General features: G+C 32.9%; 2 protein-coding genes across 4 annotated transcripts; one reads left to right on the top strand and one right to left on the bottom strand.

The window, feature by feature from the left end:
• The first annotated feature begins 1,697 nt into the window (after positions 1-1,697).
• Positions 1,698-6,898, top strand: LOC123714610 (acyl-CoA Delta-9 desaturase-like). 2 transcript variants are annotated; one of them, XM_045668952.1, is made up of 5 exons: positions 1,698-2,028; positions 2,884-3,118; positions 3,432-3,562; positions 4,555-4,760; positions 5,135-6,898. In XM_045668952.1, the coding sequence occupies exons 2-5, from the start codon at positions 2,902-2,904 to the stop codon at positions 5,637-5,639; spliced, it is 1,059 nt and encodes a 352-aa protein (XP_045524908.1). In that variant the 5' UTR covers positions 1,698-2,028; positions 2,884-2,901; the 3' UTR covers positions 5,640-6,898. The 2 variants fall into 2 exon arrangements, with proteins under 2 accessions (XP_045524908.1, XP_045524910.1); XM_045668954.1 differs by lacking the exon at positions 1,698-2,028 and adding an exon at positions 2,088-2,384.
• Positions 6,779-13,466, bottom strand: LOC123714609 (probable protein S-acyltransferase 23). 2 transcript variants are annotated; one of them, XM_045668951.1, is made up of 9 exons: positions 13,239-13,466; positions 12,321-12,517; positions 11,888-12,062; positions 11,251-11,350; positions 10,690-10,955; positions 10,075-10,317; positions 9,439-9,674; positions 8,446-8,701; positions 6,779-7,916 (listed from the first exon to the last, which is right to left on the bottom strand). In XM_045668951.1, the coding sequence occupies exons 2-9, from the start codon at positions 12,452-12,454 to the stop codon at positions 7,725-7,727; spliced, it is 1,602 nt and encodes a 533-aa protein (XP_045524907.1). In that variant the 5' UTR covers positions 12,455-12,517; positions 13,239-13,466; the 3' UTR covers positions 6,779-7,724. The 2 variants fall into 2 exon arrangements, with proteins under 2 accessions (XP_045524907.1, XP_045524906.1); XM_045668950.1 differs by having other exon boundaries at positions 10,075-10,329; positions 13,239-13,454.
• Positions 13,467-13,656: the final 190 nt, after the last annotated feature.

The following is a 13,656-nucleotide window of genomic DNA, read 5'->3' as shown; positions in this document are numbered from 1 at the left end:
GTTTATCTAAAATAATTTAATATATTATATGAATGGTTTTTCACGTGATTAAACAGCGTGGCTTTACGTCAAACGCAATATTTTATCCAAGGGAAAGATGCCAAAATATTTTGCCGGTTGATACTAGACGCACGCATTGTGTTTCACAATGGGAAAACCACATGAACTTATATTTAGATATGTATGTTTTGAAATTGAAATTTTTTAGAATTTTAAATATTCCCAGAACGTTTTTACGTAGGTTAGTTCCTCATGTACACAACAAATACTACGGTAACTCTGAGACATGATTATGGCCATTCATTAGTTCCTCTATGTTAAAATCCATCCAAGAAGTTTAGAAATGGTAAACAAAACATATTTGAAACCGCTAAAATATCATTGATCGGCTGGCTATTATTTATTATCACTTCGTTACATTACAATATAAAAATTAAACATAAATGAAAAGGACAACTGACGGCCTTATCGCTTTCGAGCGATCTCTTCCAGGCAACCACTTATTTTAAATACGCACTTTTATTGACTAATTTTAATAATACTATCACTGGCTGCGCAGTGAATCATTGCTATCCTAGTAAATCATTCAAGTGTCTGCCTGTCTGTCTGTCTATATAATCAAATGTTTTCTCAAGTCTCAGTGGCATATCACTTCATTGACAGTTCTGACTTTCCCGCTAATTGCAAACTGGACCGAAAGATTGTGATGTCATCATAAATCCATGTGATATCTAGTAATACTGGATTGAAGCACGTGTTCGTCACGCGACCTAAGTTACCACAGACAGCATGGTTGGACTTTGGTACTAGGGTCATTGAGGTCTACCTGCGAACATAGCTTACATGACTCACGTGTTTGCAGTTTATTGTCAATAAAATGATGATGAAATTCTGAACAATAATTTGTATTATTGTTTAATAGCTTTGTTATGGTTTCTTAAAATTATCAGCATCAGTGTGATGAAGTCGTATAATGCTACAAGGGACGGTTTTTTTTGTCTATTTCACTTCACTTTCTTTAGTCAAGTAAACCTTTGCGCTATAATAAAAAAATATTGATTTGCCAAGCCAATTTTTCGGCTTTAAGCATTATACGAGTCAATATAGGAAGAGATCATATTATTAGTTATATAATATATTCCATGATATACGACTGACAGATAGAGCCTACAGGTAGGTTTATCATAATAAGTTCAAGTTATGCAAAACCGGTTTTTTTCATTTCAAAGCAGCAAAGCCGTTAAATTTCGAGGAGCTTTTAAAGGCTGAAACAAAAATTAATGTTCGTTTATCAGTTTTTGAATCATCGTTTGAAGTATTTATTTAAGAATCCCTTTTGTAGAATATATTAAGTCAAAGGGAGAACCAGGATCGCTTCTTCCTTCAAACAACAATAAACATAGTGAGACTAAGGTCAGGTCCTCTCCAACAATATTATTTATATAAAAATATATATTAATCAATAATAGGTCGCGTAGTGCTTTAAAAAAACACGCAACAAACACGCACATTAATCGCATGGGTCAATCATATCAATGCGCAATTAATTTCAGTCAACAAGGTCTGTTTACTGAAGTTTGGGTTATCCGTTATTGCCTCATGGTGAAATGGCCCGATCACAGGCTAACTTCGTGGCTGCGCGGTGGACGAGAAATGACGTGGTCCTAGTATCGCGCCACTTTGTTATCCAATCCACGAATAGCATATTGCGTTCCTTCCACATCGTGACGCTTTGCCATCACTTCAGTACATATTGTAGACTCTACAATATACATGGACATTTCGCAGTTACTGCATCACGACACCGCGCCGGTTCAAAGTTAAACATTACGGGATAAATAATATCACACGTGAACCTCTAATGTTAAACAATCAATAATTTTGGATGTATAAATATCAATACAATGGTGATTAATCTTACATTTGCGCGTTAATTAACGAACATATAAGTATTGTGAGTTGTGTCGATTTTGTGATTTTAATTATATTTTAAATTGATTTTGGACCTTACCGCAAAAATTCTTAACGGTGAGTATTTAAGTTATTATATTTTTATTTTTTCTTAAATATTGAAATTTAAATAATAGAATTTGCTACTCATTACCAACAATATTTTGTAATTGTGTCAGTGCCTATGCCACAAGTACATAACCTCCTTTTACAAATATAATAATTATAACTCTAAATAAATTTCTTGTACTGAGTAAAAGCCTTTGTTTTTTTAACCATTCAAGTAAAACACAATGTCTACTAAATTAACTTTAAATTGTTAACGTTTGTGACATTTGACACATTTTAATGCTTTTGAAGATATAAGAGATGTCAAAAATTAAAAAAACAAACAAAAGAAAAATTATATTTTTCCTGTTGCCATTACTCAGGAGGTAAATAATTTTTATTCCCATTAGAATTTAGTTATATTGATTGTACTTACTACTAAAATATAATTAGAATCCAATAAAGAACAGTTTTCTAAGGTAAATTACTGGAATCGATAAATCTCCGGTGCTGTAACGTGTGCTCATTATTATATTTTATAAAATCTTGATTAATGGATTGACATTTGATTATTACAAAGGATTATTGATTATTGAGATAAGCGTGTGCTATTATACTTTTTACTTTTCTTTAGTTCGTAGATTTTGTTAAGTATTTATTTACGTGATTTGCGACACGTGTGACCTTGTTATTATTCTTTTGCCAATTTTAATGCAGATGCTTATATTAGTTATGCCTCTTATCATTATTGAGATATTGTCAAACATAATAGTATAATATTTCTCATATATAATATTTCTTATTTGTGTTTCCGCGACCTTTACTGACTTTCACACATTCCTAAACACTCGTTATTATGTAACAAACGAATTGAACTTCATACAGGTTTAAAGGATCTTTAAAATGGCTCCGAACTCGTCAGATGCGAATGGAGTCCTATTTGAAAGTGATGCAGCTACTCCAGATTTGGCCCTTCCAAATACTCCAGTAATGAAGGCTGATAACTATCCGAAAAAATTTGTTTGGAGAAACATTATAGCATTTGCATATCTACACATTGCAGCAATTTATGGTGGTTACTTGTTTTTGTTTTCGGCTAAATGGCAAACAGATATATTTGGTAAGTCACTGTATTATTAGATATTTTAGTCATCAATTTGTGGTAGAAAATATTTTCAAAAAATAAATTTTATAAAGTATACTTAATTGGTTATTTTTTCTATTTTATAAATATTATGTTTGTATAAAAAGTTTTCTTCTTCAATTAAAATTCCTTATTAAAGTTATTAATAAGAAATTTTAATGACTACTTAACTAATTATTATAATTAGTTGTAATAATTGACTACTAGACAGTTCTTATTTTGAATGAATAAATAATTTATAGTCAGATTAAATCATGTATTTGTGAATTATCATAGAAAAATATTTCAGCCTACATATTGTATGTAATGTCTGGACTGGGAATAACGGCTGGTGCACATCGATTATGGGCTCATAAGTCATATAAAGCAAAGTGGCCACTGCGTCTTATCCTCGTTATCTTTAACACATTGGCTTTTCAGGTAATGATGGATTTATTTTTTATTAATATATACTTTGGTATGTGCAACTTGTTATTTTAATTTTTAGAAGATGTACTTTATATGAAAACCAGAACATTTAATTGTTCATTGGGTAGTAAAGTACAGTGGTGGTTCATTGTCCACAGTTTGATTCTCAGTAAAAAAATATTTAATATGATGATCATCTTGTTATTTAAGATATGTTTGCACCATACAAAACCAATATAGTACCAATACAAGTTTTACATAATTAATGGTTTAAATTAAAAATATTAATTTGATTCATAAGTTAAATAGTATATGCCAACAGTAATTATGAAATCAATTTGGTGTTTAATTGGTATAATTGTCATTATGTTTCTCTTAAATTTCAATTAAAATTAAAAAAAGAACTTGTTAAATATTTGCTTAAATAATGGACTTCCTTTAAAAGTTATGCCAAATATAGATAACTGACATAGCATAAGTAAATATTACTCAATTCCATAAGTTGCTTAAATAGTAATATTTTTTATTAGTATTGACTTATGTGGTGGAAATCGTGATTTTAATTTGCCTTAATGTACGAAAGTCATGTTAAAAATCTAATTTATTGTTTTATTAAAATGAATAAAGAAACGGTTGTGAATAATAAAATAATAATATATGTGGTGTGAAAAAAAATTCTATTATTAAATAACTTATCTATAGTGTTTTTGTTACCAAAAAAGTTAGTTTGTACATATAATTACACTTTTATTTTTAAATAATACTCTTAAAATAGGATATTGTAAATAAATTAAAAATTATTCAAAGACAAAGTCCTCTTTGTAAAAAATTATTCTATATTCATATATAAATATTTTTATTATAGTATATAAGACAATTATATAAAAATTATCTACCATGAACATTTATTCATTACTGATTTATAGTCAAATTATGAAGATGGTAAAGTTTACACATATAATAAATATAAATATTTTACGACATTATGATGACTTTATCCACAGGACTCTGCAATAGATTGGGCAAGGGACCATCGCATGCATCATAAATATTCAGAGACAGATGCAGACCCTCATAATGCAACCCGTGGCTTCTTCTTCTCCCACATTGGCTGGCTTTTAGTTCGTAAACATCCTGAACTCAAGAAGAAAGGGAAAGGCCTAGATCTTAGTGACCTCTACGCTGACCCCATCCTTCGTTTCCAAAAGAAGTAAGTGCAATATTAAAAGGATTTTGTAACTCGTATAATCTGTATTAAGGTTTATTCGTGGAAGTTTTATCAATTTGGATGAGTGTTTGATATAGATATGATAAGGCTTAGTATTGTTTACAATATGTTGCTGACTATTAGTGGAAACTTTGCAAGTGTTATGGTCAAAATTATAAACAAGTGTAACATCGGAAAATTAAATTAAATTTGATTGGGTTTCTGTATACTCTGTACTAAATATTACGATTGTCGATTACAAGTATTTTATATTTAAAAGCAATTTATTTTAAATATAGATTTACATGTTAACAGAAATATATTTGTAATATTCGTGTTAAACAAATCGACATTACTATAAAGTTGATTATTTCCAGGTACTACATGATTTTGATGCCAATCGCCTGCTTCGTCCTTCCGACTGTGATTCCAGTCTACGTCTGGGGTGAGACTTGGTTGAACGCCTATTTTGTAGCCGCGATGTTCCGTTACGCTTTCATTCTCAATGTCACGTGGCTGGTCAACTCCGCTGCCCACAAATGGGGTGACAAGCCATACGACAAGAGCATTCAGCCCTCAGAGAATATATCGGTCGCCATTTTCGCACTCGGGGAAGGATTCCATAACTACCACCACACCTTCCCGTGGGATTACAAAACCGCTGAACTAGGGAACAACAGAATCAACTTTACAACTACTTTTATTAACTTTTTCGCGAGATTCGGTTGGGCGTATGATCTGAAAACTGTATCCGATGAAATCGTTCAAAGTCGGGTGAAACGTACTGGTGACGGTACACACCCATTATGGGGGTGGGGTGATAAAGACCACTCCAAAGAAGAAATGGACGCGGCTATCAGAATCAACCCTAAAGATGAATAAAATGCACACGATATCCGAGAATCGCAATTAAAATTCGATAGATGTTCTACGAAGGGGACATGAGGCAATGTTACCCTTTTTATTTTAATAATTAATGTCTATGATAGCGATAAAGCTTCCACTAGTTAGTTTATAAGTGTATTTCGAATATTTTTCGCTTGTTTGAGCTCAAACGGGCACAATCTCTTTAGTTTTTGTTATAATGAAATTTTTTTGTAGGTCAAACCTAAAAGATGGATCTTAATTTTAGTTTTTCGCACTGAATTGTGAGACTGTGAACGAAATAGTTTTTAAGTTTGCATATTTGTTTACTGCGTATATTACTATATATCATATATTTGTTCTTTTATTTAAATCTTTTCGAAAATATTAAATATATCAGGTTCTGGATGCCCTTAGTATGGTCTCCGTCACGTTAATTGGCAAGTCTTTACATTTTCCTAATATAGCAAAATTGCCTGCAAATTTTTTGCACTCAAATTTATGTACGCAGTCAGTACATCAGTATTACGCACTAGATACACAATCACTAGTCTGTATGTTTTGCATTTTCGGTTTGAATCCGACCGGCACATTATTTATTGAAATGGTTCGTTGCAAGGTTAAGGACTATCAAGAGGAGTATGGTATATGATTATCGAGGAATGTTGGCATATATTTATCGTATCTTGTTGCTCGCTATGAAGGGTTGAAAGCAGATGTACGGTTATCCTAGCAACTTTAGGTGATATGAATCGTAAAACGTATTTAACCATTAAAGTGTTGTTTTAAATTTATTTTGAATTTGCTTATGGTATGCTTATTAATTCATTCAAGCTCTTTTCTTTGTCTTCTAAAGTCGTTGTGTCGTAATTGTGTCGTTTCTAAAAAAAATACATAATAAGATGGCAATTGCTCCAAAGACGTTAAATTACGTAATGTTAATTTGTACTTTAATTTTGACCATCAATACTAAAAGTCCAAGATGTTTTCACTATTTAAATTTTTCCCAAGCTACGTAAACTGAAAGAATTGTTTCTATGTTTTCTACAACTTCATAGCGAACTCCAAGCGGTTGGTGTCACGAAGTCCAAGTTTGACTGATGTGTGGAAATGATTGTGATATTTAGTATATAGAGATGATCGGAAAATAAAACCAATGCGATCTTAAATTATTTATTAAAAGCTTAAACGGCGTTCCCAATGTATCGTTTGCACTCAGTGTTGATTAATTTACTAATATGCTGGACATAATGTAGTAATATAACAGTGCTAGCGAATTGTTGTTTTATTTACATACCCTCAAATCCCCAACCAGAGATAAACAGAGTGAGTTACATACAAAATTTGTATAATATTAACTAATGAAAAAAATGCATTCTTATTATCTCGAATTCATATGAATAGATTTAATATATTCTTGCCACGCTCGCTATATAAACTTAAAATTATATCATAATTACAATGACATTAAAAAATCTAGTGACTTCGGTACCACTGTAGTCTTTATACCCAAGCCTATTTGTACCAATTGAGAATTTGCATATAGAATTAGCTAATGACATTGTCAAATTGTGCTTGAAGAATTAATATCACAATAATATGTTAAAATATGTCCGATACAATCAAAACGTGTATCTAAAGATCAATTTAAAAATACATTTATCGCGTATCAGTTGCGCAATGCTTAAATGTGTGCAATCGAGTTTTGTATCAAAAGGAACTTGACCTATCAAGGACAATTGTGCAATAAAATAACTGCATTATTATAAAACGTGTACTTTTTGTAAAACCGGTAACTATGGCAACAAGCAAGCTTTAGTTTGCAGGGACATACCAATAGGATTAGAAGAGCTTTTGGTGGAATTTCGTGCTATGAAGTAGATACGGTTGCCTGGAAGATATCCCTTAATAACAATAAGATCGGCCGATACCATGTAATGTTTTTTTATATATTATGCAATAAACTGTGAATACATAATTTAAAGCTGTCGTAACTTTCATTCAAACAAGCCAAAATGTTAGATTCCTTAATATGTATATCACACAATACTTTACTATGCTTGCGAAGCCAAATCGAAATTAATCTATTCCGAAATCAGTAATTCATATATTCTCTCCATAAAAGAGGTCTTGCTCATCAAACTTGTCCGGTAAACAAACGAAGAATTCAATCAAGTTCATAATGGGCCCCCGCGAAAACGGGTTCTGATAACGGCCTCTCTTGTCACGTAGATACGGGTACCTCTTGTAGTTAAACATTTCGTTTGTAGTTAAATTCATACAGGCGTGGAGCACCTAAAATTTGACAAAACAGAACTATTAATAAATACTTTGTCTACATAACTAAGCGAATATATATAAATAAATATAATTTGTACATTTACGTACTTTAAAGTCTATCTATTAAATATTTCAAGAGGTATTTTCATAGAAATTCTCGTTTTCAGTAGTTAAAGTAGTTTTATTTAAAATACCAATGGTCTAATTAAACGAACTTATAGTGTGATTACACGTGTTGCCACATCTTAACGCGATGCCAATATCATATATTAAAAGAAAATACTTTTAAAATTTGTTAAAGGTTTCCAAACGCGTTAAATTATAATATATATCCAGGTCCTGGTGACCTTTGTTTTCCGAATAGTTTTATAATGTTAAATACAAATAAATCACTTTGGTACCCACTGAAAAATAACGTATTTAACGAAAACGTTAATACAATACAAATATTATTAAAGTATACGAATTATCAATTGGGTTTGTAAGTCTTCATCTATATTAGGGTTAGATAATAATAATAAAATGTATAAAGGATTATACAAACCGAAGTGCACGTGAGAATCCATCCGAGTGCGCAAAATGTTATGGCCTCAAGCAAACCCAGCATATAAAGTAGTCCAAAGCCTTCTAGGTATAGACAATAGCACGCGAAGTATATAGAAAGTGTACAATTTATAGCAACACTCATCACGAACAAAAAGAACCACATGCGATTTCGAACGCCGATACAGTTATAGATGAATGGACAGTGGTGGTCGAAGTAGGCCACGCAGCGCTTGCAAATACGACAATGCTTTGCCCTGTAAAAATAAACATAGACTTAACAAATATGCATAAATAATGTTATTTGTTTCGGGTCTAGGTTAAGAAGTATATAATACGTATTTTTGGAAGAGTAACAGTAGTATTGGTTACCAATTTTTAAGCTATGGCGATACCGTATATGATATTGTATGGAGCTTTAGATTAGTATGCGGTGATGCGGAATTGCATTATTCTAGGACAACATTACATAAATATAGTTTCAAGCGCTCTCAAACATTTTTTTCTGTATGAAGTTTGACATTTATAATAACGTTCCAGACAAGATTGCGTATCGTTAACACGAAAATGTATTTATTAGATTGTATAACAATTTTGCAGCTCATAAGCGTACTTCAATCTTTGTTTTGTTTCTTTTTTATTGTATTGTCTAATGTGTTCACATTGGTATAACATTTGCTTTTATTTTCTGCCTACCAAAATAAATATTGTTTCGCGGGAAATTGAACACTAGACCTCCAGTACACAATGTGCGCGAGACTTTGAAGTCATCTAAGAAATGTATACTTTTAATGAATTGAAACCTGAGTTTAAGACGATTGAAGCTCATTTACAAGGGGCAGTGGAATCATGGAGTCATAACAATTTACTGAATGCTTAAAATAATTCTTCATTTAACCGTGTGAATCACATATTAGATTCGCTCTTCTTCAATAGGAAAATAATTAAAAGTTATGACATTCTCTCTTATATTAATTAGGTATTGGCAATTTACCTCAAAGGTCGTAGACATCTGCACGTGTGGCATAGACGTGAAAGTATAGCATTTCGTTTCTTCCATTTATCGTAGTACGGTATTTGTCTGATCGCTCGATAATAAGTTTCAGAATTTTGCGGTATGTATCCTGGATCGCGACGGTTAGCAATAAGCCAACTCATCCACATTATCGCATTCCAATAAAGAAAACAGTAGTGAGATAGCCTTAGCGTATTCCATGTTAATGGTATGCACTGGGAAAAATATCAAGTATTAAAAAACATACCCTTGCCGGGAGTTGCAGACACTAAAATCTCATGTATTTTTGTATCAACTACATTATATCAAAAATACAACGTTGAGTTTTTAAATTTATTTAACTGGATGACGTTATGGCGTATTAGGTAGGTATCGGTTTATTAGCTTGTCAAATAAATAATGGTTTGTATGTCGTACCCTTAATTACCCATAACTTGTATTCGATTTCCGGTAAACCAATTTTTCTTAACAATCTAATTTCATATATATTAAAAATACCTAACATAACACACAGAAATGCGTTTTTTCTAGTTAGACCCGTAATTTCACAAACACATAAGCTCCGTGTGTAAATAAATGAAAATACAAATAAGTACATAGAAAATTTAAAATTACCCGTATAATATACATAGGATAACCCCACAAGAGAACGGAACCGAGAAAGAAAAGCAGTGGTCCCTTAGAATCACCAGCTCCACCGAACAGCAAGGCCCATAACTCAGAAAGCGGTGGCATCCAGTGAGACTTGCGTTTCATCTCCTTTTGCAACAGTTTCACGACTTCCGCATGTCGGTGGCTTTGTGCGAGCATTAGGGGTGTCTTTCCATTTTTGTCACGTGGCTCGAGTTCAGCCTTAACCTGAAAGAGAGCCTTGGTTACCATGGCAACCAAAACGAAGCTGTAATGTTAGAGTTTGACACATTGAAAAGGGACTTGTTTTAGCCGACTTCAAAATAGGAGATTATCAAACTCAAAATATTAGATAAAACTAGAATTATAGGTGTCTTATCGACTGTATTACTTCCACAATATACATAAAAGTTTGTTTATTTAATTGAACGTAGGTACTAGTGTAGTCATAAAAAACTGCTTGTGTTGAACACTTCTTTCATAAAGGAAAGCTATATTATAATATCAATATAATCCAGTCGGAGCCTGGTACTTGAAACCGTGGGATAGTTTCTATGTAACATATCACTTATACTTAATCTCGTACTTGTTTATACATACCTTTTCACAAAGCAATCGGACGCACGTCAAATTGCCTGAAAGACACGCGAGATGCAAGGGTGTGGAGCCAAAATTGTCAGTACAATGTAAAGGCACCCCTGAGTAAATTAATAGACGAACTAAATCTGCGTGACCCTTATACGCTGCCCAATGGAGAGCTGTGTCACCATTTATGTCTGATAGTCTCGTTGCTGCTCCCATGCCAAGCAGATATGCGGCAGTGGCGGTTTTTCCATACATACAGGCTGTCATTAATGGCGTTAATCCTTGAAAAATGCATTATTTATTTTAATGGGAGAGTTGACTGGAAAATGTATAGAAGAAACATTTAAAACTTCCAGAAAATAATACAAGAAATTTTGACATGGAGCCGCTGAGTGTTACAAGCCGCTAATCTAATTAGCGAACCAAGCTATCCGCTAATCAATTTAGAATATTAAAAAAGAGATCTAAGGATCTTCACACCTAAGTATTCAAATTTATTAGGTACCTTCTCGTATAAATCGATTTGAAATATTTATAAAAGTTACAATGAATTTTAACTAAATAATTTTTGTTTACCTTTGAAATCAGCTGCGTTCACCGCGACGCCTGCTTGCAACAGAACTTGCACCACTGATGCATGACCTTTTCGACAAGCCCAGTGAATTGGCCGAGGACCCTAAACCATGTTTTTTGCATTATTCATGGATACGTCTAGTATCGACGGAGGAACGTACACAAAGTTTCTAGTATCCCTCTGTAGCAAAGTCACATTCTTGAATATAATTTATAATAAATAATTTAATGTACTTTAGGTGCGGGAGGTCCCGAGTATGATACATTAAAGAAACAAGAGAAAATATGGAGTTCCTCCATATTTTCTCTGCCCACTCTTCTCCATATGAATCTACCTTTTGGAACAGACAACTATAACATTTTTAACTTTCTAAGTGACTTTTTAATAGGCCTAATATAAATAATGTTTTGACTTTGAATAATTAATAATGGCTTTATAGGAAATAGACAGTTAGTAAGCTTCTTTGGGAGTCGAGGATATTAAACGACAGAGACGCATTGCGATTGGTCATCAGCATACCTAGTCAAATCATACTTGCGACACGTTCTAACTTTCCATTTGAATAATCACAATAAAATGAAACGTCATCGTTTTGCCTTTCGTTTAACATTCTCCCCCTTCTGATAATATACTTTATACCTGAGTCCCTAAGCAAGATAGATCTACAGGTGCTCCTCGTTCCACCAAGTATCTCATGACAGCAACGCTACCATCCAAGGCGGCCCAGTGAGCTGGAGTGTAGCCATGTTGATCTCGAGCACTTAGAATTTCCACTCCAAGTTTTTCTACCAGACGCTCGATTTCAGATACCTCACTAAAACCATACTACAATTACCCGTAAGTACTTCATTAAGGATTTAAGAAGAGTTTATTTAACTCTCTTAACACACCTTGTTATTTTTTATTTAGAATTATTCTTTGGATAGTGAACATCTGGAGCATTGATTTTTAAGTCAACAGTTCAATGTAGAAGGAATAGATCAGATTAAGGTTAAATAATATAAGTACGATTCTACGTAATAAGTACGTCATAGCTATGTCCAAAATGCTTTAGAAATATGTATATATTTACCCTGAACGTACTCCCTCGAATATAAGTTGTTCGTAATCTGAGTGATGGTTGAGGTTTGTCGTTATCCGTGGCTGGGTGGACGGTGCGTCAGGAGATATGGGTGAGCATGGAGGTAGAGATTCCTCGGCAGCCATAGTGCATGGGGGCGGCTGCGGCAGCGCCCAAACGCCGCGCGCCGCCCCCGGACTGGGATAGACCTGGATATATCAGTCTTATTATTATGTTCATATAAGAAATTTTTCATTTACCATATAAGTAATACCGATCTGTATAAAATTTTAATAACATATTTACTGTACGTCTAAAAATTTAAGGAGGCAATTGGGTTGGGTATGATCAATCGGGACTTTCGGGCGTGGGCAGCTGGATAATTAAGGAGTCAAATAATTCGGCTTAGCAACGACATTAGCTCATAGAACACTATAAATAAAAGAATAAGCTTATCTATTCGCCATGTATTAAATTTGTTATCAGATTTAAGTAGCTATTTTAAAAAATGTCATTTTGAACTATTATTATACGAACTACGTAAAACGAGATAATATTATTGGGTGAATTGAACCTATGAAACGCATAATCTTACCGAACTGCAATGCAGTAACTTTGAACTTTAGCTTAGGTATTTAAGTAGATCATAGCAATACATCGATTTTAATAGGCTACAACATTTTATTGTGGCCTTGTGGATCTTCAGGGAAATTTCCAATATACGGAAAATTTGTATGATATACGAAGTAATATAAGTAATTGAGACGCAAGTAGAAAAACTTACTTTAAATTCTTCGAAAAAAAATGTTATCAATTTTCTAAGACGACTCAAAACTAACTCAAAACAAATTTTTGGAGCATTATAAGTGTAGCATGAAACTTATTTGTTTTTTACTCGATATACCACAAAGGTTCCCGTTAAGGACTCACCTTACTATTCACGGCGAGGCCGTTACCTGCCCCCACCGCAGGTCCTTCACTCTCCGCCACGGCCTTTTGCAGGAATTCAATATGATTTACGAGAACTCATATATTTAAACAAATAACTCAGACCAAACTTTTTATACGAGTATGAAACGTTACGAAGCTTAGTTATATTGATTCATAAATGTCAGACAGTGACGCATGCGCAGTACTAACCGGAAGTTGGTACTTACCTAGTTTAAAAGTTTTCTTCGGATCTATTTAGGTATTCTAAGTCTTAAATGAACATTTAAAACATATTTCATATAAATTGAATATTTTTTTGAAAATAATTTAACAAATGTCATAATATTGGCGGCACGATTTGAAATTGTAAATAAAACAGATGTTTCTGATTTTTTGCTGGTGTTCTCTTAGAAAACAT

This window comes from Pieris brassicae, chromosome 9, assembly GCF_905147105.1.
Source record: "Pieris brassicae chromosome 9, ilPieBrab1.1, whole genome shotgun sequence".
NCBI classification, from domain to species: Eukaryota; Metazoa; Arthropoda; class Insecta; order Lepidoptera; family Pieridae; genus Pieris; species Pieris brassicae.
Note: the sequence above shows the minus strand (reverse complement) of the source record. Positions and strands in the feature narration are given on the sequence as shown.

Bases quoted from the DNA above. Each gene is read 5' to 3' on its own strand.
- LOC123714610 (XM_045668952.1), top strand. From the start codon at position 2,902: ATGGCTCCGAACTCGTCAGATGCGAATGGAGTCCTATTTGAAAGTGAT. The intron at 3,119-3,431 runs GTAAGTCACTGT...AAAATATTTCAG, and splicing joins ATGGCAAACAGATATATTTG to CCTACATATTGTATGTAATG. The intron at 4,761-5,134 runs GTAAGTGCAATA...GATTATTTCCAG, and splicing joins ATCCTTCGTTTCCAAAAGAA to GTACTACATGATTTTGATGC.
- LOC123714609 (XM_045668950.1), bottom strand. From the start codon at position 12,454: ATGGCTGCCGAGGAATCTCTACCTCCATGCTCACCCATATCTCCTGAC. The intron at 10,330-10,689 runs GTATGTATAAAC...ATGGTAACCAAG, and splicing joins TCCGATTGCTTTGTGAAAAG to GCTCTCTTTCAGGTTAAGGC. The intron at 7,917-8,445 runs GTTTGTATAATC...GTCAAATTTTAG, and splicing joins GGATTCTCACGTGCACTTCG to GTGCTCCACGCCTGTATGAA.